This window comes from Micromys minutus (assembly GCF_963924665.1).
Source record: "Micromys minutus genome assembly, chromosome: 29".
NCBI lineage: Eukaryota > Metazoa > Chordata > Mammalia > Rodentia > Muridae > Micromys > Micromys minutus.
In genome coordinates this window covers 3455424-3480508 of record NC_137964.1, presented here as the reverse complement: position 1 = coordinate 3480508, position 25085 = coordinate 3455424, and the positions used below count along the sequence as shown (strand labels likewise).

Here is a 25085-nt window from a genome sequence, read left to right as displayed (position 1 = left end):
CCTGTGCATCCTGGTGTCACTGTCTTGACCAGCCCCAGTCTCTGGGTGGTTCTAGATGAACATGGATCTATATAGGATCCCTGGCCGTTCTGCCCAAGGCCACAGACACCTCCCCCCGACTCAGACCCATCAAGGCATTGAGTTTTGTTATTTTTTAATTCTTGTTTACAGTACCCACTATGATCACCTCAACCAAAAGGCTGGCTTAGTTCCTCCCTTCTCACAGATGCAGCTGTTAGAGTAGAGCCCAGGAACACTTACATGGCATGCTCAATTTCCCTTACTCTTTTTTTTTTTCCTTTTAATTCTCTTGAGCCTTTGTAAGCATCCCAAACTAGCATGATTGAGGTCAAACATTCACTGTTGTTCATAAGCAAGTGACTTAAGACAGTGTTCCAAAATAGAAGTTCTGCAAGAGCTGGAAAATAAGCCAACTCTTTCCCGGGGAGAAAACCTGCCCTTTTATGTGCATGTGTCACACATTCTGTGTGTTTCGTAACGTGAATATGCAGCTTCTTAATTCAGATGCTTAGAGGTTTAAATGGTTATAATGAAAAAGAACGGCTGTCTTTGGTGCTTGCTTTTGTGTCTGCCCTGGTGTATATGCATCTGTAAATGCGACAGTGCAGTACCTGTAGAAGTGTTTGTGCTCCCATGATGAGGGCCTCCAGCCGCAGCAGAACGGCAGGGTCACAGCTGCAGGGGGATCCAAGCAACCTTGAGCTTTCTTCCTACGGCAGTGCCCCTCTATGTCAGGAGGTAACCTGGGCTATCTTCGGGAAGCTCTAGTTACTAATAGTGTCTTTCTTTCTTTTTGTACCAGAAGCATCTTCAGTTCTGAAAGCTGCTGTGTGCTCCCCTTGTTGCAGTTAGAGCATCCTTGTCCTCTAGCCGGCGCTAGCCAGTGGTCCTCAGTCCCCCTCCCCAGCGAGTCAGGGTCAGAAGTGTGTAAGCTCGAAAAAGAATACCAAGTGCTGTTGCCAGGCAAAGTAGCTTCAGCGAGGGAGCCTTGGTACAGGAGCAGAGCCAGGCTGTGGGAGCAGGAACATGCAGTGTCTCCACTCTGCCCCTGTCTCTCTGTGTGCCACCCGTCTGTGCCTAGCCTGTTAGACTGACAGGAGCGCTGCTTGCACAGCTCCCCTACCTGCTCTTTCCCACAGATGGACTTCCGGGAACACAGTCTGATTCACTCACCTAACACTGTTCTTCTTGGGCCTCTACCACGATAGGCGTGTTGATTTTAGGACTGGTGGGGAGACAGTGATGGTCAATTCCAGGGACATCTAGAGAATGGAAGAATCATACTAGCTGCTCAGCTCTTCCCTTTTAGCTTTTGAATGGCTGCTGTTGTTTTTGAGATGTACATGCGTGCATACACGTGCGCACACTAACCATGCACTCATGTATGGTCTTGTGTTACCTGGAAATTCTGTATTTATGCTGAGGAAGCAGGTAAGTTCCTTTAGGTCCTCAGCCTGCCTCTTCAGCAACTGAGACCCAGTAGATATTCATAGCTGCTTAAACTTCTTGCTGAATTAGACTCCGAGCCCCCATGCTCGGGGGCAAATCAGTAATACATCAGTAGAGATGCTGTTCGAAGTGGTCTTTATCAGCTCTTCTAACAATGCGCCTTTGTCTTTAATTTTGTTTCTTCTGTATTTATAGTCTGCAGAGTTACTTAATTCCAAGCTGCCCCGGTGGCAGGAAACCTGTTGTGATGCCACAAAAGTCCCGGAGAAAATCATGAACATGATAGAAGAGATAAAGACGCCCATCTCCACCCCAGTGTCCGGGACGCCACAGCCATCCCCCATGCCCGAGAGAAACAAGATGGTAAGATCAGTCTCCTTTCTGCATGCTTACTTGTATGAGTTAATTCAGACTGACTCAGAGGACCAGGACTGACCTCAACAGACACACGAGCCCTCCTTTCCTATTCCCAGATCCTGACTCTAACCTTTCCCCGTCTCCTTTACAGTTAGAATTGACCGTGCAAATATTTGATGCTCTGCTTGGCTGCGTCACCTTTGCTTTAGAAGTGGTATTGTTACTGTAATTCCAACATCATAAGTTTATCCCCAGTTGGCAGGCAGGCAGCAGCGGGAGGATCATAAATTTGAGGCTGGCCTAGACTATATATTAGACCTTTCTCTAAAAGAAGAAATGATATGTTTAAGAATTGCTTCAAAATAATGCAGACCTGACTTGCAAATCTGGGTGATGGTGTATATGAAACAAGATTAGGCATAATTTGATTGTCATCTAAGCTATGTGCTAAACAAGTTCATATAATATGTTCAAAAAATTATTTTGAGTGTAGACCCCTGTGGCCAAGTAGCACTTACGAGGGAGCCCACCTAGATGTGATGACTTACACCTGTAGTGCCAGCACTCAGGAGGCAGAGGCAGGCAGCTCTCTCTGAGTTCGAGTATAGCTTGGTCTACACGGAGAGTTCCAGGCTAGCCAGGACTACATAGTGAGACTCCTTCTCTAAATAAATAAAATTTTAAATGAATACTTTTGAATATTCACAACTAGGGAAGTGGGGTTTCTGCCACATGGTAAGAATCATTCTGGAAATCTGTATTCTCTCACCATGCTAGTCTAATATTAGTCTAACAGAGATTTGTTTCTACAGCTTGGGAAAGATTATGACACCCTTTCTAAATACTCACCAAAGATGCCTCCCGCTCCTTCAGTCAAAGCCTATACCAGTCCTTTGATCGATATGTTCAATAACCCAGCCACAGCTGTACAGAGTTCAGAAAAAACAAACAACTCCACAGGTAAGAGATTTAGTTTCTTTTATGGAAGCTTAAAAAAAAAGTTGGTCTTTCTATTTAATTTTTTGAAGATTAGTGCTCTCAGGGACCAGGAGCTGGCACTGGATTCCCTGGAGATGGAGCCGCAGGTGATTGTGAGCCACTCAGTATGGATGCTGAGAACCTAACCCAGGTCCTTTGCCAAAACAGGAAGTACTCTTAACCACTGAGCCATCTCTCCAGCTCCCTTTTTACACTTAAAAAATAATTTGTTAAATAACTTTTTGATGATGAGGGAAAGGCATACACACAGGTCTAGTAGATACATACAGCCCTGGCTTTGAATAACTTATACCTTAAAGAAAACATTGGAGCTGAGTGCAGCTACATAGTAGGGCCTTAGGTTCCACTCCCAGTGTGGGAGGGGGTGGGGGTGGGGAGAGTAAGGGAGACGAACTAAATAAGATCTAATCTAAACCGTAAGACATTGGATAGGCGACGTTTCTGAGCACTGGTCTGTCTACTGGTAGATATCTACAAAGTAAATATTTTGTTGAAAAGAATGTTTTAGATTTTCAAAAAATTATTTATTTACTTATTTATTATATGTGAGTACACTGTAGCTGTCTTCAGACACACCAGAAGGGGGCATCAGATCTCATTATACATGGTTGTGAGCCACCATGTGGTTGTTGGGATTTGAACTCAGGACCTCTGGAAGAGCAGTCATAGTATGTGCTTCTGCTTCTGTGTGGGTATAAGCACTTATGGAGGCCAGAATAGGGACCGATGCCTTGTAACTGGAGTCAGAGGCAGTTGTGAACCACTGGCCATGTGCACTGGGAACCTAGTTCAGATCCTCTGCAAGTGTAACGTGTTCTTAACCACGGAGCCATCACTCCAGCTTGAGAGGTATTGTAATTAAACAGGATAGAAAGTAATAAATTAGTTTCACAAAGCATTCCATATCTGAAAGCTCCCTCAGTACAAATCTGGTGGTAGTCAAGTTGTATGTACCTTGGAGAGAACCAAAGATTATAGTATTCAGCTGGAGGGGAAGGTGAAAGATTGCAAAAAAAAACAAGCGAGATTGCTCAGCAAGAAAAATAATAGCTTGTAGATATTTGCTTTTGAAGAAAGGTAAATAAAGCATACAATGCATTTAATAACTTTGGTTCCTTCTAGTAAAAGCCAAGTGAAATTTTCTGGCAGATTCAGTGTTGGAGGCAGAGACATGTTAAGAACAGCAAAATTTGTATTGTATTTGTTATGGAGATTCAGTAATAAGGCGGGTATTTAAAGCCCCAAGCCAGTTCCCCATTTCCTGGAGTAGCGCGTATCGGCTTGTGTTGAAGTTGAGAGACCACAGTGGCATAGTGCTCCAGAGTAGAGCCTGTGGGCTCAACTGCCCCAGTAGCTATAGCTGCCGTTTGCCAGTTGTGATCTGGACCAGTCTGGAAACTCTTGTGGGCTCAGTTTCTGTGTCCATCAGTATCTGCAGTCGAGGAGCCTTCCTCTGGAGGCTGGCCGGTAGCTGCACAGCATGTGCATGCTCAGAGAAGCCAGAACACCAGCATTTCCAGCTTCCTCCTCTGTCTTGTAACACAGTAAAGTGTGGGCACTTAACCTGCGAAAAGAGCTGCCCGGCTGCTATGGAACAGGTAAAGCGGGCTTGCTGAGCTGGCCTTCTCTTATTACAAGTGCTCGTGGCTGCCGGGCTCTTCTGCCGACTATTAGAGCCTCCAGGCTGAGGCATAGGTCTCCTCCTCATGGGCAATGTGAAAAGTCTGAAAATAGGCCAAAATTTAAGTTTCCATAAAAGGATCATGTAGGCAAGACACAGAAACAAGTGATTCCTGAAGTCGTTCATTTAAACTTGCCCGCCAAGTGTTGTCTGAATCACCGTCATGGCCTTGCTCACTTCAGCAAACACTGGGGAAGATCCCAGTTTACAGCGGTCGGTTTCTGTTGCAACTGGACTGAACATGATGAAGAAGCAGAAAGTGAAGACCATCTTCCCTCACACCGCTGGCAACAATAAGACCTTACTGAGCTTTGCCCAGGGGGACATCCTCACACTGCTCATCCCCGAGGAGAAGGACGGCTGGCTCTACGGGGAGCATGACACCACCAAAGCGTGAGTTGGCACCAACCCATCTGCATCAGGTTCAAATGGCCCTCGCCTTAGAGAGCTGCTGTCTTTCCTGTAAACATCGAGTTGTCTATGGGTGTAGAGCCCTTTGTACCTCTTTATAGTTGAGGCAGCTGCTGTTACTGCATCCCAGGCTGTTTGTGCATTTATATAGCTGAGCTTGGTGCAGGAATAGATCATCCGATCATATTATGTCCCTGCTCACAAAAGGCATAAATATTGTTTATATGTACTTACTACATATGTGCATGTATGTGTGTGTATGTAGCGTGGATGTATGAGGACAACCTCAGGGGATCGGTTCTCCCTTCCAGCACGTTGATTCCTGGGATCATCAATCTATTAGTGTGTGTGTGTGTGTGTGTGTGTGTGTGTGTGTGTGTGTGTGTGTGTGTGTCCTGAAAAGCCTCTATTTTATTCAGCCCCTTTGGGAGTGGCTAGCCTACCCCAGCTGTCATCAGGGTATCCTCAAGTGTGTAGGACTTATGTGCCTGCCTCAGGTATCACAGATGGGTCTTTCTTCTTTATCTTACCTTTAGGAGGGGCTGGTTCCCATCGTCATATACAAAGTTGCTGGAAGAAAATGTGAAGGAAGCAATGTCTGTCCCTACACCAAGGTAGGGCATATGACCCATCTCTCCCAGTAACTGAGCCTTACCTTGGCCCTAATGTCCCAGACACATTAGTTATAGCCGCATATGCAGCCACCCTGGGATTAACCTTCAGCACTTGGGTGACAGGAGCCAGTGGATGCTCCTCTGTGGTTTCAGTGGTCCATGAGCCTCCCCGACTATCTGCCATGATAAGACCCAGCCTCACTCCTCACCCTTCCCTGTGCCCACCAATTGCACATTAAGCCCACAGTGCACGGTCTCTTACCAGCAGCGGTAGCACTGTGCAGCTTAACTCTGCTGTGATGTTCTGGCCTGGTGCTGTTTTCTTTCCTCCCTGTGTCCCACTTAGTGTCCTTTGTGGGTCCCTTTATGCTTCTGTTATCTGTGTTTCCTGGGCTATTTCATCTATCCTTTTTACATTTTATTTAGTTTATTTTGGGGGAGGAAGCAAATGCCACAACACGTGTAGAAGTCAGAAGACAACCTGCAGAAATCGGTTTTCTCCTTCTGTCATGTGGGTCCCAGGGCTAAACTCAAGTTATCGGGCTTGGCAGTGGAAGCACTTCCCACTGAGCAGCTCACCGGCTGCACACATCTGCTCATGCGTGTAACTACGCCAGCCTGCCTCCTCTGTCATTACCACACCGATAATCCCCAGTGTTTCAGTGTAGGCTGTGACCATGAAAATAGCCATCTTGGAGCTGGAAAGATGGCTCAGGGTTTAAGAATGCTCTCTGTTGTTGTAGAGGATCAAATTCAGTTCTCAGTCAGGTAGCTCACAACTGGTAAAAACATACATTTAAAAACTTAAAGCACACCTGTAATGCCAGCACTCAGGAGGCAGAGGCAGGCAGATGTCTGAGTTCAAGCCAGCCTGGTTTATGTATAGTGAGTTCTAGGACAGTCAGATCTACACAGTGAGACCCTGTCGCAAATAAAAATAAAATAAATAAGATCCTTGCTCAAGGACATACAGCTAAGAGTTCAGAACTTTTATAGCCTGTCCAGGCTGAATATACATCCAATGTGGATATTTGAGGTCTTAGGTATTTCTAACTGGCTGTATAATGGACCCTACGGAATGACACATCCATGCTGAACTGGTCATCTTTACCATAAAGTCTCTCACACGTGCTGTTCTCTGACCTCTGACCCCTCAGTGCCAGCTCAGCATCCTTCAGCCCGTCTCCTCAGAAAGTATCTCCACGTGTTCCTCTCTAGTAGAGTCTAAAAATGCTGCCATACTAAAAAGGAAACCAACTATTTGGGGAGGGGTAAGAGTTGTTTTTTTGAGACAAGGTCTCAATATATAGCTAAAGATACATGCACACGTATGTAAACACTTAAGCATGTGAACTTGTATGTGTGTTTGTATGTATATATGTATGCAGCACAGTGTTATTATCCTCTATTCACCTTTTTTTCCATGTGTATTGTTTTGATTCATGAATGTCCATGAACCACATGCATACACAGTGCCTTCAGAGGGTACAGAGGGTACTGGATCCTGGAAATGGAGTCACAGATAGTTGGGGATCCCCATCTTGGGGATGCTGGGGATCAAGCTGGAGTCCTTTGGAAGAGCTGTTAACTGCTGAGCCATCTCCCCAGCTCCACTTCATCTTTACTGTCTGCCACCCTAGTCCTTGGCCGTGGCGTTTAGGGTATTGGGGTCCAAGTGGCCTGACCTTGTCTGACTTGGCCCCCTCACTCTTGGCATTGAGCCCTGCACCAGTGAGAAGCATCAGCACTGTGGATCTGACTGAGAAAAGCGTCGTCATCCCGCCTCCCGACTACCTGGAGTGCCTGTCCGTGGGAGCCGCCTCAGACAGGAGACCAGACGCTCCCAAGATGCCTTCTACGTCTACCTTCAAAGCCCCAGTGTCCAGACCAGATGCCTCATCCACATCTCCCGTGAGTGCTGGAGGGGTGGGAGGTGTTAGGACCTTGGGTTTTCTTCACACACACACACACTCTCACAAATTTTAGCCCACTTTTCTCTTTTGCTTATCTTGTGTAGGAGAGTGGGCACCATTAGTTTACTGGAGCGTTCCTATCTCCTTGCTTTTGTCTTAGTTTTTAAATTCTCTTAATCTTCTTCCTCTGCATTTTGTTCCTTTTTTGTTATTTTCTGAAAAGAAGAAAGACTGAGCTTAAAAATGGGGACTGCAGGGTCTGGGCTCCTAGATGCAGCCTTGCCCTTGGCAATGCAGGTGGAGTGTCTACAGAGTGCCTGGCACCTGTGAGCTCTAGACAGACAATTGAGGCCCAGGTTTCTTTGGAATCTAATGATCAGAAGCAGATAATAAACCAAAACAGGATAAAATCTCTGTTAAAAATGAAGGGGGTGGGTAACTAATGAATAGGAACAGTATCCTGGGTGGATGTGACAGGTTGGATTTGTTTAAACTTCAGTGTCCCAAGATGAAGCCCCAAGAAAGGGAAAGAAAAAGCCATTCTGAGTGGGGAAGCCTCCAGGGACCCCACTGAGAGTAGCATGCTGGGATGGCCTCCAAGCTGACTGCAGAGAATGGGCAAGGCCTTCAGCAGAGCTTGTTAGCAAGGGCAGCCTACTTAGATGCATTTGTGCATCTAAGAGTCAGCCCTTCTGTCACAAAGGACAGTGGGCAGCATATGTGGCTGTGGTCTCTCTGAAGTGACATTCAAGTTGTGACAGGGAAGGGTCACTGTGTAGAAGATACTGGGAGATGTTTATGAGGCAGAGAGCAGAAAGTTTAAGCATAGTATGCAATGTGCACACACAGGGCATGGACTAGATGTTTGGCTCTAGGTCAGGGGGACTGCTAGATAGTTCTCTTCAGGGAGAAGAGGAAAAGATAGAGAAAAGGAATATGGCTGAGGAGTCAGGGTGCAAAGAAGCCTGTGTCCTTTGTGTCCGGTCTGAAGAGATGGAGACAGAATTTCCATGAGTTCAAGACTAACTTGGATATGTAGTTATAGTGGGGAAGTTTGACTGTGCTCACCTGCTGGGCAGGTGTCTGGCTGTAGGGAAGCTGCAAGACACCGCTCCAAAGGTGGGAAAGTGCAGTCTGAGACTTGGGACAGCAGGAGCTGGTTGTGGGGAGAGGGTGGCATATTCCCTACTACTTGGGAAGCTACATCATGAGGATTGCAAGTTCAAGTCTAGCCTAAGCAACTTTGTGAGATTCCATTTTTGAAACCAGAAGCAGAGGTTGGAGTGTAGCTCAGCAGTGGAGTTCACACAGGCGCACTCATGAGACCTGAGCTCCAACCAACAACCACAAAACTCCAGCACTTTGTCCATGGAGTGCTCTCCAGGGGCATTGACTGCTTTTTTGTTATTTTGCTGACAGTTGATTCCAAAGCTTTCTGTTTGCTAGACATGTGCTCTACCACTGAGCTCCATCCTTATAGCTCTAAAATTTTCATTTTTCTATGTCTGATATTCATGTTCCACTCCTGTGTGAGTTGGTGCTCATGGAGCTGCGAGAACCAAACTCAGGTCCTCTCCAAGCGCAGCGAGTGCTCTTAACCTCTGAGCCGTCTCTCTCCAGCCCCAAAACATGTTTGTATCTTCATTAACCTTGCCACATGGACCAAGGGGTTGACAGAGAAATCCTCCTCTCATAGGATGGACAAATCGGCAAATCCAGTTTCAAAAATTAAATATTGACTCAAACAACAATAAGAAAGGATTCTCAAAAAAAAAATTTTTTTTTTTTTTAAATCAGAGTCTAAGTTTTGTCCCAGTCCTTTTGTAAATCTAAAATACCTAATAACCACATCCTCATCTACAGCACTCTTTGGGATAGGGGATAGCTTTGGAGTAGAGTACCCAGGTAACATGCACAAGCTCCTGGGATCCAGCCCAGCACACACACACACACACACACACACACATACACACACACATACACACACACACACACACACACACACATACACACACTTGTTAAACATGTAAAATTTTTAAAAATATGAAAGAGATTATAAAGAAATATTTAAATCAACAACAAAACCTCAGAGTCCCAAACCAACAGCGGTCATCATGCTTGTTCTTTGAAGCAACACTAACTCTGCAGCTTCCTGTCTGGAACTCCTGATCTGAGCTGGTATCAACTACACGTAGTGGCCTGTCTAGTGAAGGAGCAGTGTCAGTGGAAGACTGGCTGTCCTCTCTGTAGTCTGCCCAGGATCCTGAATGTATATTGAATATAATAATAATAATAACCACCACCATCATCATCTAGGGACGAGGAATATCGCTCAGTGGTAGAACAATCAACTAGAATGTAGGAAACTCTGAATTTAACCCCTAGCAACATTCAAAAAATAAAAAAAAGATGGATTTGATTTGGTTCCATTTTCTGAAAGCTAGAATAATGTTAAAAGAAAAATTTTAATAATGATTATATTTCCAGGATATAATTAACATTATGTTTCTTTTGATCCAGATTTTGATAAATATAAACAGATGGGTGGGTGGGTAGATGAATGATTGATATTCTCTCTATTTTTAAGATTTATTTATTTATTTTATGTATGTGAGTATACTGTAGCTGTCTTCAGACACACCAGAAGAGGGCATCAGATCCCATTACAGATGGTTGTGAGCCACCATGTGGTTGCTGGGTATTGAACTCAGGACCTCTGGAAGAGCAGTCAGTGCTCTAACCACTGAGCCATCTCTCCAGCCCGGATGATTGATAACTTCACGTCCAGTCCTGATGCGACACCCACACAGAATCATAGCATTTCTTCCTGCCACTACCAGCTGAGCTGCTGAGAACTGGTCTGGCTGGATAACTTAAGGTTGGAATGGATTACAGAACCGTGGGAAATAGAGGACAGAATGACAGCCACTTCCTGGGTCCCACAGCGGATCGGGGAATATCCCTGTAACTACATCTAGCAGTGGTTATCAGCACGATGAGAGGAGGGAGCTGGGAGCTCTGGCTGATAAGACGAATTCCACCGCCTTCTCAGATAAGATGCTGGATTGCCTTCCTGATCCAGAAGATAATGGGAATACCAGCAAGAAAAAGTCACCGGAAAATAATGGAGATGTAGCTCAGTTGTTAGGGTTCTAGCTTAGCATGATAAAGCTGTGGGTTCTATCCCCAGCACCACAGAAACCTAATAGTGCTGCTACCCACCTAAAATCTCAGAGGTAGAGGCAGGAAGATCAGGAATTCAAAGTCATGGCTAGCCCTGGCTACAAAAAGGCAATTGGCTTTCAAAATCCAAAGGCAGAACTATTTAAGAGTCCCTACCCAGGCTTACTAGGCTCCTGTTCTGGTCCCACAAAGGGTGTTTACTTACCGGAGGAGAAATAGACAGTGAACCTACACAAATGCAGGCGGCTTCCTGTCAGAGGGTCAGGTTACGTGACGGATTTGTACCAATTACAGAAAGATCTTGACACCTCTTGAATAGTTCAGGATCCTATGCCAACTACAGGGAGAACGACCAACCTTCCATTGACACTGCTCCTTCTCTAGACAGGCTCAAATCAGGAGTCCCAGGAGCAGAGATGGGAGGAAGCCGCAGTTACTGTGCTTCAAGGAGCCTTGAACACAATCTGCCCTGCCAGATGTAAAATGGCTTTCCAGATGCTACATTACAGACATGTGTCCCTACACCCAGGGAAATGGCCGTTCTTTTGACTTTAAGAAAATGTATTGCTATGAAGACAAGAGTAGCCTTCAACTCAAAATCCTCTTCCTGACATTACCTCCCAAGTGCTGAGATGTCAGGCATACGTCATCATACTGAAATAGCCATCTTTACTAGGTGTTCCAGGTCCCTTGGGCTTTCTCCGCAGGACCCCACCCACCCTGAGCCACATAGCCCTTTACTCCTATGAAAGTGTCTTCCTGCGTCCTAAGGAATGAGTTGTGTTAGGTTAAACTGAGACCATCTTGTAAGGGATCAAGCTCTTGGTCCTGTGCATCTCCACAAAGACCTCTGTACAGTAGGAAGGGGACAGTGGGACAGAATGCAAGTAACCAGTGTATGCAAATGTGTACGCCAGGTCGTCATTCTGGGAGTGAGCAGCATCACAAACTCCCACTCTGCCTGTTACCTCATGGACACAGACAGCCTCCTGTTGGTCATCTCCCTTTCCAGACCCAAGGCCACTGCTGCCCTGGTGCTGTAGGGCAAACTAGTCCACTCTCCTGATGGCCTGCCGGGCCCCATATGAGCACCTTACTGGAGATGACACAGGATGGGGAACAGGCCCTGCCTGTCTGCCATGGTACCCCCAACTGCAGGGAAGGGGAGTGGAGAGGACGGGTTTGGGGACAGCAGTCACTCCTGCCTAGGAAGTGGGCTGTATGCCAGCGAGATGGGTAAGGAATAATGGTGTGCTTTGAAGTCACTCTGATGGATGGCACTAAAAGTTGGTCTAGAAATTAGACTGCTGCTAGAGGGGTGAGGCAGGGGACTTGATCCGAAGGAAAGTTACACTTTCAGACCACTGAAAAGCTCCAAGCAGCAGAGAAGCTGCCTGAAACTCGCTGGTGCTGATATTTCTGGACCTTTGCTGTGGCGTTATCCTGAAACACCTGTTGGAAGTTGAAAGCACCTTGTCACCTAACGAGACAGCACTCTGCAGAGCGCCACACGCTGTCTCAGCACCACACCGAGCATCACTTTACTCTATTGAACGCCATCACCTAAGTCAGGGACCTGCCTGTACTTGGTTTTCAAGTCAACACTTTATTAAAGGATAACATACAAGTTCATGCACCTAACACAAGAATAGCACATAGAGTACACACCTTCTTTTTCATTTTTTAAAAACAAGATCATATAGCCCACCCTAGCATAAAATTTGCTGTGAGGCCAAGAATAGTCCTGAACTTCTGATCCTCCTGCCTCCACTTCCCCAGTGCTTAGGTTACAGCTTGATGCCACCATGACCAGTTTATGAAGTGCTGGGAATGAAACTCAGGGCCTAGTGAATACCAGCTGAACTACATTCCAGACCTTTGGGAATTGAGTCAGGGTCTCACTCTGTGGCCCAGGCTGGCCTCAAACGCTTCTCCTATCTTGGCTTCCCAAGTGCTAGGTGTATTTTCTTAAAGTGATTATAGAATCAGCAACAGATTAAGAAACAACATTCTCAGATACCCAGGACCCTCTTGTGTGTGCCCCATAGTCCTTGTTTCTTCTCTAAGGCCAGGATCTCCATGCCCTGTCGTTGAGATCTCACAGGGACAGACTGGATGAAAGTCAAGTGTTAGATTCTGTCGGACTTTTGGTTGTTTCTACCTGGAGCTATGAGAAGCCTGTTGAGAGTGTTGGTGAGGCGCCTTAAAATGCGCTTAGCTTGTGGTTTTGGGAAGGTCGGCAGCAGGTGCTGTCAGGTAGAGAGCTTTCTATTTTCCAGTTGAGGGTCTGGTACTGTCCTCCTAAGGCCACACAGGATAGGTCAGAAGGAAGTGATTTCCTATGGGAAGAGTCTGCTTATGGTCATCGAGACAGCCTCGGGCCGTGAGGCTGCATTTCTAGTTTGACTTCTGGGCACCAAGAGGCTCCTTCCCGATTGAGGCTTACTGCTCCAGGCAGTCCAATCAAATCGTGCTAGCAATTCAAGCAGGCAGTCGACAGGCTGGACCTCCTGATGTTCTTTAGAAAGAAATCATAAATTGACTCTTAATAATCCCTATCAAATGAAGTTACATCAGAGGTGACTTGTACCCACTAAATAAATGGAGTGCCCTGCAGGAAGAAGTCACTTAGCACCACTTCAAGCCTGATTAAGATGTGCCAAGCCAGGCAATCGCTTTGTGCTTCTGATGAGTATGGACCAAGTCCTGTGCTAGATGACTGTGGTGGCTCCAGGGAACCCAGCAGCTGAGGTCATGGCCCAGGTGCCTCCAGCCTGCCTCTGGCCGAGATAGTGTATCTATCAGGTGAAGTCCAGTATTCAGGAGATACTGGCCTGTGGGAGTCCTGGCCCGGGCTTCAGCCTCCGAACACAAACTAGCACATGAAGCACTTGCTTTGGAAGCTTTCTAGGACGCAGCTTGGCTCTGGAGCATTAGATGGTAGTCTTCTGCCCTCTGCTGGGTGGTGCTACATCAACCATGTCCTCAGAGTGATCTCAGAGGAACAGCGGAAAGATTCCGATTGTAAGATTTTTAGAATTCTAGAAAGATGACGCACCAGTCCCCCAGCCAACAGCCTAGAGGTGAATCGGAGGGAGGTGCTCAGCGCTCTGCCACAGACCTGCAGGGCTTGAACAGATCCTCAATTCGGGAGCCTCCACCTCTGTCAATCTCCCCCTTCCCTAGTATTGAACCTCTTACAAACTGGATTCTACCTAAGTGTTCTGCCAAGCCACGCCCCAGGTCCTCAGATGGCTAACTCTAGCAGTTAGCACCAGTCTCCCAAACTAAGTAACCTTCACGTCATTGAGGGTGCCACTTTAAAAAGGGGTGTGGGGCAGGGTCAGTTACAGTAGTGCCATGTACAAGTGTTTCCTTCCACGCAGTGCTCTGGTGTTGAGTTTAATTCTGTACGATCTGAATTCTCTGAGCATCCAGAATGTTTCACGCTGTGTGTGAACATTGTTGCCACACTTCAAGGCACCTTGCACTCCACTTTCTGACATGCAAAGGACCCTCAAAGTTCTAAAATGTTTTCCCTCCTTGGCTTATTCTTTTGAAATACTTTAGATCTGAGGCAGTCTCAATGTGAGATCACAAGATACTTTTAAACACAGATATCTTTATTTTTATTTATGTGTGTCCTTGAGCCCGAGAACAGATTCCAGGGAGCTGGAGTTAAAGGGCTGGGGAGCCAGTATGTGGGTGCAGGTGCTGGGAGCTGACCTCAGATTATCTACATGAACCCAGTCCCATGGGTAGCTTTAAACTTAACTTTGCCTGTCTTTACCTGTGTCTTATTTAGAATGTTCCAATTTCAAGCCCTCCGTAATCTTTCTTTCCCCAGAGTGATGCAAATGGGACTGCAAAGCCGCCATTCCTCAGGTATGTGTACCCCATGCACAAAGTCGGTACAGTGTTGTCCTGTCTGCCAGGAGTGCCCCACATGCCCTTCTCAGAGACGAGGGAACTGAAGTCACCCTTCCTATCACCCCAGGAATGGAGTGTAGGGGGACGGAGCAGCATGGTTCAGATCTAACCAGACAGCGGTCTGCCCACAGGGCTCCTTCCATCACACTGAAGCAGCCTCTTGTGTGACTCGTTCCCTAGCTTGGTATAGTGTTCACAGCGGGCAGCCCCGGGTCTGTATGTAATGTGTGTCTTTGCCACACAAGCATACAAAGGACCAGAGGGGAAGACAGAGTCTGGGTGCTCGACGCTCAACCCACAGAAACACTGAATTCAAATCTCAAATGGAAGGTGGAATTGAGAGAAGACTGAATGGCATCCAGCGTGCACACACCCCAAACACACACACACACACACACACACACACACACACATCTAAGTCCTGCCCTGGAGGAGTTTTCCTCTTTTTGGTCTAGTGTGTCTATTTCCGTGTTTTCCTCCCCTACAGTGGAGAAAACCCCTTTGCCACCGTGAAACTCCGGCCGACAGTGACAAATGACCGATCAGCACCGATCATCCGGTGAAGGTGCTGAGGACCCTCCAGTCCGTCCACCCGAGCTCGCACTGCAGGGCCATAGTACACGTTGCTGGAGAAGTGTGGGCACTGTCAACGCCCACAGACTGTGCCTGATTTCAGTGACCCCCACTTGAGCAAATCAATGTATTTTCTCAGTTTAATAGAGCTGGGTTTACACCTTTTTGTCTCTAAGGTAAATGAGTAGCTTAGTGAATAAATTAATCATTTTGTTTTCTTTTCTATTTAAAAAACAGTAAATTTGGTTCAAGTTCTTTTTAATTTTTAAAGAAATAGCCAGAATAAGGAATAGTTGGCGTATGCTTTTTGCCTGGCTTTCTGTAGCTGAATGCAAGTAAAACCAGTTTTATTTGATAAAGTCTGTGTTCTTAAGTAGCATTATAATGTTCATCTAAAAAATATTATGTAAGTTTGCATCAGATCATGCAAATCCAGTAAGAAATATAAATTATGAAACTATATTAAATATAATTTTTAATGACCCTATTTTAACCTTTTGATTAAACATCCAACCTCATTGACAGGCATTGGGGCATAATGCAAAGACAGCTGGTCCCCTTCAGGACACTATAAATTACCTCCAGGAGCTACTGAATTCAGCATTACAATGGTTGCCAGCAGGGGTCTCAGTACATCTGAGGGCTCTATACAAACTAGGTGACCAAAACTCCATTACTTCTACTGGCCAGTAAAAGGCAACTGTCCCACACTCAGACGAGACCAGCAAATGCTCAGGCCACATCACAGAGTCCAGTCTGTCCCTACCTGCCCAAGGTGTGGACCCTTTCTAGAACAGTTTCTTAGATCATTGTTCCCCAAGTTGCTAACTGGTCAGGGTCAGTGTACAACAAACACTGGGCCAAGCAGTGGCCAGCTCACATGGGAGGGCAAAGCTGATGTCCCCATCCAGAGCAACTTAGTGCAGGCCTACCCATGCCAACACCCGCCCCCAGAGTCTGGGTCATGCGTGTGGGGCTGTTCTATTACTATTAGGCAGGGATCCTGGCCTGAGAGGGCCAGAGTTCTCCCTGTGACCAACCTACATGCAGGATAAGGTGCAAAGCCAAGTGTGGCTTTCAGATATGTGAAGCAGGGGGAGTGGACTGAGCACACAAGCACAGGAAGCAGTCTGCTGCGGTGTGCCTTCATAGCCCTGGGTCTCCCTCACACGACCAAATGGTTAATGTGTAATGTTTATTAATAAAGCAAAGCTTGAAACACATTTCTGGGCCATAGTGATACCTGAGGACCAGAAGGTGGTCATGGGTGGCCTTTGCATGTGACATCTCCCTTGGCAACACTTTTTCATAGGAGCAGCATACTGGGCAAGCAGAACAAGCTACACAATGGTATGAATCTCATTTATTTAAAACAGTATTTCTCATCATTCTCAAATTGAAGACTGCAAAAAATAGAAGCAGCGCTTTATCCTCAGCCTTGGGAGCAGGCTGCTGCCTTCCACCTCTGCACAGCCTATGCCAGTCTACCCCACTGCACTGTACAAAACAGTCCTGAAGCTTAATCAAATAAAACTATTGTACACAACATTTACATTAGAAAAGATAGCTGAATGTAGGAAAACTGGGTGTGTTGTTCCCTTTAAGTAAAGACTGCTCCACAGTTGGGGCATCTTCGCTTCCTCAGTGCAAAGCAGCAGAGGAACCCAAAAGGAAACAGGACGATGGCCAAGAAGATGCCCAGGCAGGTGAAGCAGTATTCCAGGACGCCAACCCTGCAGAGAGAGAGGCAATCAAGTTACCTGACAGCCCACGGGACGTACGGAAGGAGACCACACTGACAAAGTGCACCTGCCCAACTTGCAGGGGAACGTGCTCTGGCAGCTGGCCCCACCTCAGAGCTGGCAAGCACAGAACTAGCTGGAACCAGTATAAACTGCCAGTGCTACCAAGGGCATCCTAGGCAAACTCAGAGAACACAGTGGAAAGTATCACCTAACGTGAAGAAAGGCAAGAACTTTGCATTAGTTACACACTCCTACAAAAAGGGGTGAGATGGGCCTGTGATGCCACAGAAACCTGATGGCCTCAATCATCAGGTTTTCAAGTTCAGCCCCCAGCTGGAGCCCACAGAGATGGAAGGAGAGAAGCAACTCCACAGACCTGTCCTCTGACTCTGCCTTCATACCCAACAAAAATAAGAGTGACCCAAGAGTCTATAAACATTCCTGCAGCTCCGGAAAAGACGGCACAGCCGCACTGAGCCCGCTCTGGAGTGTCTGCTGTGCTGGGGTCGGAAGCCAGAGCTGAGCAGTAGGCCAAGTCTCTGCCCACAGACCCAGCATGCTCCTCCAATGCTGAACAGTTTTACGTTTCTCTTCTGTCCTCTGTTTTTAAAGTGATCATTTGGTTGGTGTGGAGTTAAGGGAAACAGTCAGCCATGTTCACAAATGCAGAAAGTCACCTGAGAACTTTTAAGGCTTCCCATTAAGTCTACTTCCAACATGCATAGCGTGGAGCCCAAAGACTCAGGGATGACAGGCAAAGCCCGCATCATGCATGAATACAAATCCAGTGACCTAATGGAATCTCTTCTCCCCGTGTAACCTAATCAGGTTCAAGGATCTTTTCAGAAGTCCCATGGTGGGAAGCAAGGCTCCTCCGGAAATGTAGACACCAAGCCTCACTTCTACAAGACTCCCACAAGCTCCTCCCCAGGCTTTTAGCTCCCGACAGGGAGACCCCCATCCTTGACTCCAGTCACATGCCCATGGGCAGTGCATACCACTGGGACAAAGAAGCTGAGCCAAGCTCAAGAGAACAAAATGAAAAGAGGCTGCTGGAGAGACATAGTCAGAAGTGATGTCTGAGCTGGTCAGCTCAGGACAGAGGGCTCAGCAGGGATGCCCCAGGGTGCACAGCTAGCCTGGCTAGCCCTCTCCCTCCTCCCACTGGGTTTGCCTTTGTTTGGGGAGTGGGGGTAAGGGAGCTTGCCTTAGGAGTTCTTCCCAGCACCCTCTTATCCCTCCCTCTGGTCTCACACTGTAAACTGACCCTTTAGGCTACACTGACTGCTCCTTGTCATAGAGAGAGAGCTTAAAAAAACCAAACACACTGACAGCCAAAATTGAAGCCCTCACCAGGGGGAGTGGGCAAGGTCCCAGCTCTGACTTTCTAGGGCCATGACAAGTAAACCTGAATATTCTGGGAATCTCATTCTCAATTGCTTAGACAACAAGGCAAAGTCCATGCCAAGCCCCACCACTACCACCCAGAAGAAGCTGCCAGAACAGCCTCAACCCTCTGAGCAGTACCAGAACCCCAGCTAGCTCTCAGGTGAGGAGGCTCTAAACAGACGGCTCCAGGGAGCTTCCCACTCCACCTGGCACAATTTTCTAGCACCTGTGAGCCACAAGAATCAGGATTCCTGCATTCCTGTCAGCAAAGCTACCTCTTGCATGATTGGTGGGGGAATTAAAACAGGGTCTCTGAAACTCCCCATGTAACTGAGGATGACCTTGAACTTCTGGCCCTCCTGCCTTCACCTCCCAAGGTCTAGGATTATAGACATGCCATCAGGGCCTGTTCTGTGATTCTTATAATGTCCCTTAACTACCATAAGGTCACCAAGTCACCACACTTCCTTTGGCAGGACTCCTCCATCCCACTGCAGCTGCAGGGTGCACTCTAACCAGTGGTGAAAAAAAAACCCAGCTGCAAAGTACCTGAGGCTGCTCTTCTGCCCTCAGACAGCAGCTGTCCCCAGGCACAGGTGGGAGGGACCTGGCACTAGAGTGTCCAGAGTGGCTGCAGAGGGCCATGTGATCACGACCCATACAGGCATTTCTATCTGTGCTTCATCCTTCCATTTCTCCTAGCACCTTCACAACTGTCCAGTCATGAGGTAAAGCTCTAAGAAACGCTGGTCTGCATATTTCAAGTAGAAAATATATCATGAAAAGTGGGCACAGTGGTACACGTCCATAACCCAGCACTCAGGAGGTAAAGGCAGGAGTATTGGAAATCCAATTACATAACATGTCAAGAGGCCAACCTGGGCTACGTGAGAACTTAGTCTTAAAAAGTTAGGAAGGAAAAGAAAATGTCCCTCAAAAGCATTTGGTCATAGGAAGCAAATCTCGCTGACTGGGTCAGCAGGACCTTTGAAAGAAACCAGGGGCCTCAAGGCCTTTATTGCCTGAAACGAGCCCAGAAGGTGGCTGCGGCACTGTAGGATAATGCCAAGGTGTGAGGGCGTTGGGGTGTGTGGGCTACTGCTGTATTTTGGCACAAGCTTGTTTTGGAGTCCAGGATGGCAGGTCTGCTGCGTGCTCCCTCATGGCCTGCACGGCCTGATGCACACAGTTCCCAACTGTAGCAAGGCCGACATCTTAGCACAAGCAAAGCCTTACATCTTCTGTCCCCTTTAAAACTCTGCTCATACAGTGAGAGAGCCACATCAGACCTAGCTGACCTGTCACGACTGGGCCTCTAGGCACTGGGACAACTCAAAGCATTAGTTCTCAGCAAGCTACACACTTGCTCTATCAGAGTTCAGAGCTGGGAAGCAGTGCCATGTTCTGCTGACCCCACAGTCAAAAGTGACCAGACATGGCACTGAGAACCTTATGCTTCCTAAGGAGCCACCCCCTCAAGTTACTTAGGGCTGCTCACCTCTGGGAGGATTAAAAACCTCTACACCTCCAGCTGCTCCTTTAATCACATCATGTGGAGACCAGTCACCTAAGGAGGGTGGGACATCTGACAGCCATCAACAGTCTGTGAATGGAGACCACATACCCTCATCCCACCACAGCAACTCGAACTCCAGGCTCTATACAGGCTTCAGTGGATAGAGGATGGGAAAGAGAGAGACCTGCTCTGAGCATGAGAAGATCCCATGCCCTCAACCCACATGACCAAAGGCCCAAAGCTCTGGAAGCAGAACTTTTCCTAAATTCGGAGGAAACTCAACCTGAATGCGGTATGACCTGAACATATGCTGGGTGATTTATAGTCGTTTGTTTTCTGAGACAAGCTCTCTCTACATAGACCCGACTCTCTATGTAGACCAGGTGAGCCTCAAACTTAGAGATTCACCTGCCTCTGCCTCCCAAGTGGTGGGATTAAAGGCATGCACCACCTCCACCTAGCCTATTTAATCTTAATATATCCACTTAACATGAAGATGCACGTCTTACTGCAGAAATACTAATATTTTAACTTCAGCTCTGCCCCAGATCTCAAAGAGAACATTGGCAAAAGTTTTAGTTTTAAAAGCCAACATCTGACTCCAGAAACAGGATGTAGCCTCTAAGCCAACCTATAGTCAGCAAGACGCTAGAGGCGGCTGCCGTACTAAGTGAAGACCCTGCCCCAGGAAAACAGCTCCTGCCTTCCAGCTGCCCTGTCCCTGTTCCCAACACCTTACTTTCTCTATAACATCCAGAAAAGGCTTAACTCTGCCCGGACGAGCGTCAACTCTTTCAAATGGCTCAGAACTCAAACCTGGGCCGCCTCCACCCTGAGCAGGTCACTGGAAAGGGGAGGAAATAGTACAGGAAATTAGGAAAGTGGCTACTTTCAAAGCCTTTAACTTCTTTATCCCCCAACTGGAGGTTCCATAAACAAGTGGCCATTAGATCCCCACATCTGCCAGACAGGTTGGCCACAAGAGGGACAGAAGTGGACAGAGGAAGGCAAGAGGGAAGCTCTGAGCTACAGAACACATGGCGTCCTGGAGGGTCCCAAGACCAAGTCCTCATCTGGAAAGGCCTATCCTGACCCCTCCTGTGTCCTTACAGCACCCCCATTCCATAGGCATGACCTGGCCTCATCTTACAGGTAGATGAGACAGGAGCTGCACCTGAGCATCTGTGAAAGTGTGGCAGAGATCCAAGCACAGTCAGGCTCCCCAGGTCTGGCCCCAGCCCTCCTGCTGTTCAAGAAGCCCAGGAGCTCCAGGCACCATCCAGGCCTAAGAATCCCTTACAACATCCCAGATTGCATGCCTTCACCAGCACACAGCCAGTTTACCAGCCTCTACCTCCTGCTAGGCATGGCCAGTTCCTTCACCTCCTTCCTCAGCCACAGATAGGGCAGAGCAGCCCTTCCCCCACCCCATTATTAGAAACCCAGAGCTGCCACTACCCCACCTTCCCCAGACTCTCACCTCAGCCCACAGGGGCTTTCATAAACAGCCTTCCCACAAATGACCAGGTGCTGCATCCAGACCCCACCCTCCCTGAGTTTCTTCCTGTCTCTCCGATCACCTCCTAAACGAAATGTCCAGTAACAGTAACAACTAACCCAGCCAGTACATGAGGAGCCTCTGCGCTCACAACCATAGCACTCACCCTGTGCATGTACACTCCACTGTGACCTGTGCTCCCAGGGCATGCTGTCAGCCTCATCTGCCCTCATCTAGGGCAACCCACACCTGCCTCGGAGGCCCAGGGCCTTCATGGCCGCAGGTGGGGCACTAAAGCCTGGGGGGGCTGAGAGAAGCCCCATCCACCCACTGGGGGTGAGAAAATTGCTTCTTGCAAATGTCTATAAAAGGAGACGGAGCCAGGCTGCCTAACTTCGACTCAGACAGAATGGCAACGTGACAAGCGACACCGGCCTCTTATGCCAAGTCTCACTCAGAGGGAATCACAGACGTGTGACTTGGACAAATTCCTGCCAAGCCACTAGGGAGAGACAGGACAGGGCCTGGCAGGCTACATCTGGAAGGGAGAAAGCTTGGTCACATGAGAAGTGTCCTCTCTTTCAGCCCTAAGATGCCAGGCAGGGGTAGATTCAAATGTTCACAGGGGACACCTCTGTCCCAACCCCAGAAACACACTCTTTCCCTACATCAGAGGCAAAGCTGGCCCCTCCTGTGCTGCAGTCCTCCTGGAAAGGGAGCCCCCAACATCCTGCATGCCTGCTTTTGTAATGAACAGGGTCAGCTTTGAAGCCAGGGGCTAGCAGCAGGGGGGGAGGGGGGCACTGTAAACAAACCTGCAGGGATTCCAGGGGTGCAGCATAGCCTGCACCTCCCTGCCAAGACACAAGTGGCCTGGGAGGATGAGGCACCCCCAGACTTGTCCTCCGAGGATCCAGATTCCTTAATACTGGACACCTCCATCCACAGGCAGCACCACAAGAGCCCAAGACCTTCCTGAGAGGGCAGCAGCCACAGCCCGACCTTGTCCCAGATTCTACTGAAGAGCCCCATGAGCAGAGGCCACACACAAGCCTGCAAACAACTCACTTCTCCGCCCAACAGTGATCCTGACTACAGCAGCTATACCGCCCTGCTGCCCCACTCCCACGTTCAGTGGTCTGAGAGCCTCATGGGACACCCCCCCCCCCATCTACTGAGGGAGAGAGAAAAACCCAGCTAACCATCATAGGGCCAGGACCTAATTGCTGGAAAAAGCACACATGAAATCCTAGTGAGCCCTCCTCCACTGCCCCTCCCCATCTTCCTGCCTGCTTGCCGTCTACCCCATACCTCTCCTTAAACTTGAGAGATCACCTCATATTTGCCCCATCCTTAGGGCTGAGACTTCCCGTCCAGGGACGAGCCTCAAGGCCACAAAGGAAGTGTCCCATTTCCCACCTCCATACAACCCCTACTATCCCCAGTGGCTCTGCGCAGGAGACCCTGCACCAATCCCCTTGGCTCAACAAGCCAGGGCCGCCTCCCAGTCTATGCTCCCTCTTGTCCACCAGGTCTACCTGGTGTGCCTCAAGCCCTCAGGTGGAACTCCTGCAGAGAACTGCCCTCCGGAGGCAGTCAGCAAGAATATGCTATCAGAAAGTCGGCCCATCTACAGTTGGAGGAAGCAGCTGATTCCCACGCCACAGCAGCTCCAAAATACAAAGTCACTTAGGTCCCTGACAAGAACTCTAACCAGCCCTCAGCCTTCTTCACCAAACACAACCTCAGCTATCTCCTGTGAGGCCACTGAAGTTTCCAAAATCATTAACTTCCCCATGGCTCCACTCTAGAGCCTCTGAAACACACTTTTGAAATGAAAGCTAAGTCCAAACAAGGGTTTCTTAATTCCACCTCAGAGACCTCGAACTTGCCCCTCGAAGACAAAGGCTGAAACCCTGCCCTGCACGAGTCTCTACCTGGCCTATTTGGGTGAGTGGCAAGTCTAACTTGGAAGCTGAATCCTCAAAGCCTGCCTAAAAGGAGCCTGGCTGTATCTCTCTTACATAAAGTCCTCACAAAGTTTGTCAGCTCCAGTTTGAGGATAAAACAACAACAAAACCACTCCAGCCAAACAAAGAAGCACGGGGTTTCCTCCTGGGCCAGCTAGTGGCCAGGAGTTGTTAAGCCCTGGTCTGCATTCTGTACCCTCACAGCTGGAGCACTTGGATCTAAGTCCTTTGGCATACTGGCCAGCAGACTCAAGTCCCAATACTTAGTAAGATTCAACTGTAACAATACACTTGCGGAAATTGGAGGAGAAACAAAACAAAATAAACCCTGATTCGCTGCCGATCTCTGTACTAGGGAGGAAAGACCATCAAGTCTCCATTGTTAACATTCCTGCGTCCCACGCACTCCGGGTGCCATGCCTCCCAAATGCACTCAACTCCCCACAGGAAAGGGAACCCATCCTTCTGCCGCATAAAGTAAATTCAGGGCCAGGGCTGAGTGACCCCACCTTCTCCCACTGCAGTCCCTCCCATGCGGGACTTCCCTCTAAGACTGGAGCCAGGCTGTGACCCCACCCCATCCCACCCCCGCTGGGCTTTTGCAAGATTCCGGCACGTGCGTTCTCCGCCACCCCCCCCCCAAGGCTTACCTGCAGACCGGGCAGCCTCCGACCACGACGATGGAGTTGGCAGGATACCGGGTGACCGCTCGACTGTGGATGTTATAGACCCGGGGGTGGCTGGTGGGGATCCCTGTGGGAGCGGAGCGCAGATCAGCACCGGGCGACTCGGCCCTCCTCCTCTCCTCCCTCCCCTTTATCCCCTGTCCTCCCCGCCTCCAACGGGGCTGAGCGCGCCTGCGGGTGGGCTCTAGAAGCCAAGTGCAAACCCTCCGACACAAAGTTCACGGCCACCCGGGCAAGGCCTGGCCCGGCAGAGCGCTCCGGGCAGCAACTGCCCCCGGCAGGCCCGCGCCGGGACAGCGCGGTGCTCAGCAAGGAGGCCGCTCGGGGACCCCGCCGAGCCGTGGGCCCACCTGTGACGAGGTAGGGGTAGGGCGGCGGCGGGGGCGCGGTGGGGATGGCCCCGTAGCCGTGCGGGCCGCACGCGTAGTCGCCCTGGCCGGCCTCCAGGTTGTAAGCGGGCGGGCGCTCCTGCAACAGGGGCTTGTGGTCCATCGCGGCCCCCGGGGCCGCGCGCCCGCCAGCTCCGGCCCGGCTCGCTTCCTTCGGCCCGGCAGGGATGGCGGCGGTAGTAGCGACGGCCGTGTCCCGGGCAGCTCGGCCCTGTGAGGCGCGCGCCGGGCGGGGCTGGCGCGCCAAGGGTTCCCCGCCCTCCCGCCGGTCACAAGACCGGGGTCACGTGGGCGGGGCGGGGCGGGGCTTGGGCGGGGCTTGGGCGGGCGTCTTAAAGAAGCCCGGCTGCCGCTGGTGGGGTGTTGTCCTCATTCAGTCCCGCCCCCCCACCCCACCCCCGCCCCGATGGATCTTTGACTTCCAGAGAAGTTCTGACACCCTGCCACGGCCGGATACCCAATAAAACCCTGGCCTTCTTTGGGTTTTGTCTTTTTCTAAAAAAAAAAGAAAAAAAAGTTTGTTACATTTATGGGGGGTGTTTATGAGTGGGCACGCATTTGGAAATTTGAGAATAAATAACTTTCGAGAGTGGGTTCCTGCTTTCCACCTTATGGGTCCTGAGATAGATAGGTTGGCAGGTTCCGCAGCAAGCGGGCGCCTTCACCGCTGGCCATCCCGCCGTCCCCGCCGCTGTTTTTTCTTTTTTTTCTTTTTCTTTTTTGGACATGGGCTCATGTGACTCAGGAGAGCCTGGAATTCT

The 25085-nt window shown here is 49.0% G+C and overlaps 2 protein-coding genes across 2 annotated transcripts in view; one reads left to right on the top strand and one right to left on the bottom strand.

Annotated features, from left to right (window-relative positions):
• The window catches only part of BAIAP2L1 (BAR/IMD domain containing adaptor protein 2 like 1), an 80606-nt gene extending 65183 nt beyond the window's left edge, over window positions 1-15423 (top strand). Inside the window, exons 8-14 of the mRNA XM_080940536.1 lie at window positions 1666-1833; window positions 2640-2787; window positions 4690-4900; window positions 5455-5532; window positions 7254-7443; window positions 14476-14513; window positions 15046-15423. Coding sequence (XP_080796662.1) covers window positions 1666-1833; window positions 2640-2787; window positions 4690-4900; window positions 5455-5532; window positions 7254-7443; window positions 14476-14513; window positions 15046-15121 — 909 coding nt within the window. The 3' untranslated portion in view covers window positions 15122-15423. The remainder of the gene's footprint in view (window positions 1-1665; window positions 1834-2639; window positions 2788-4689; window positions 4901-5454; window positions 5533-7253; window positions 7444-14475; window positions 14514-15045) is intronic.
• Window positions 15424-16472: 1049 nt separating this feature from the next.
• BRI3 (brain protein I3) lies at window positions 16473-24563 on the bottom strand. The gene is made up of 3 exons (XM_080940795.1): window positions 24286-24563; window positions 23900-24002; window positions 16473-16864 (listed from the first exon to the last, which is right to left on the bottom strand). Exons 1-3 carry the CDS (start codon window positions 24425-24427, stop codon window positions 16732-16734), a joined length of 378 nt encoding a protein of 125 aa, XP_080796921.1. The 5' UTR covers window positions 24428-24563; the 3' UTR covers window positions 16473-16731.
• Between the last annotated feature and the right edge of the window lie 522 nt (window positions 24564-25085).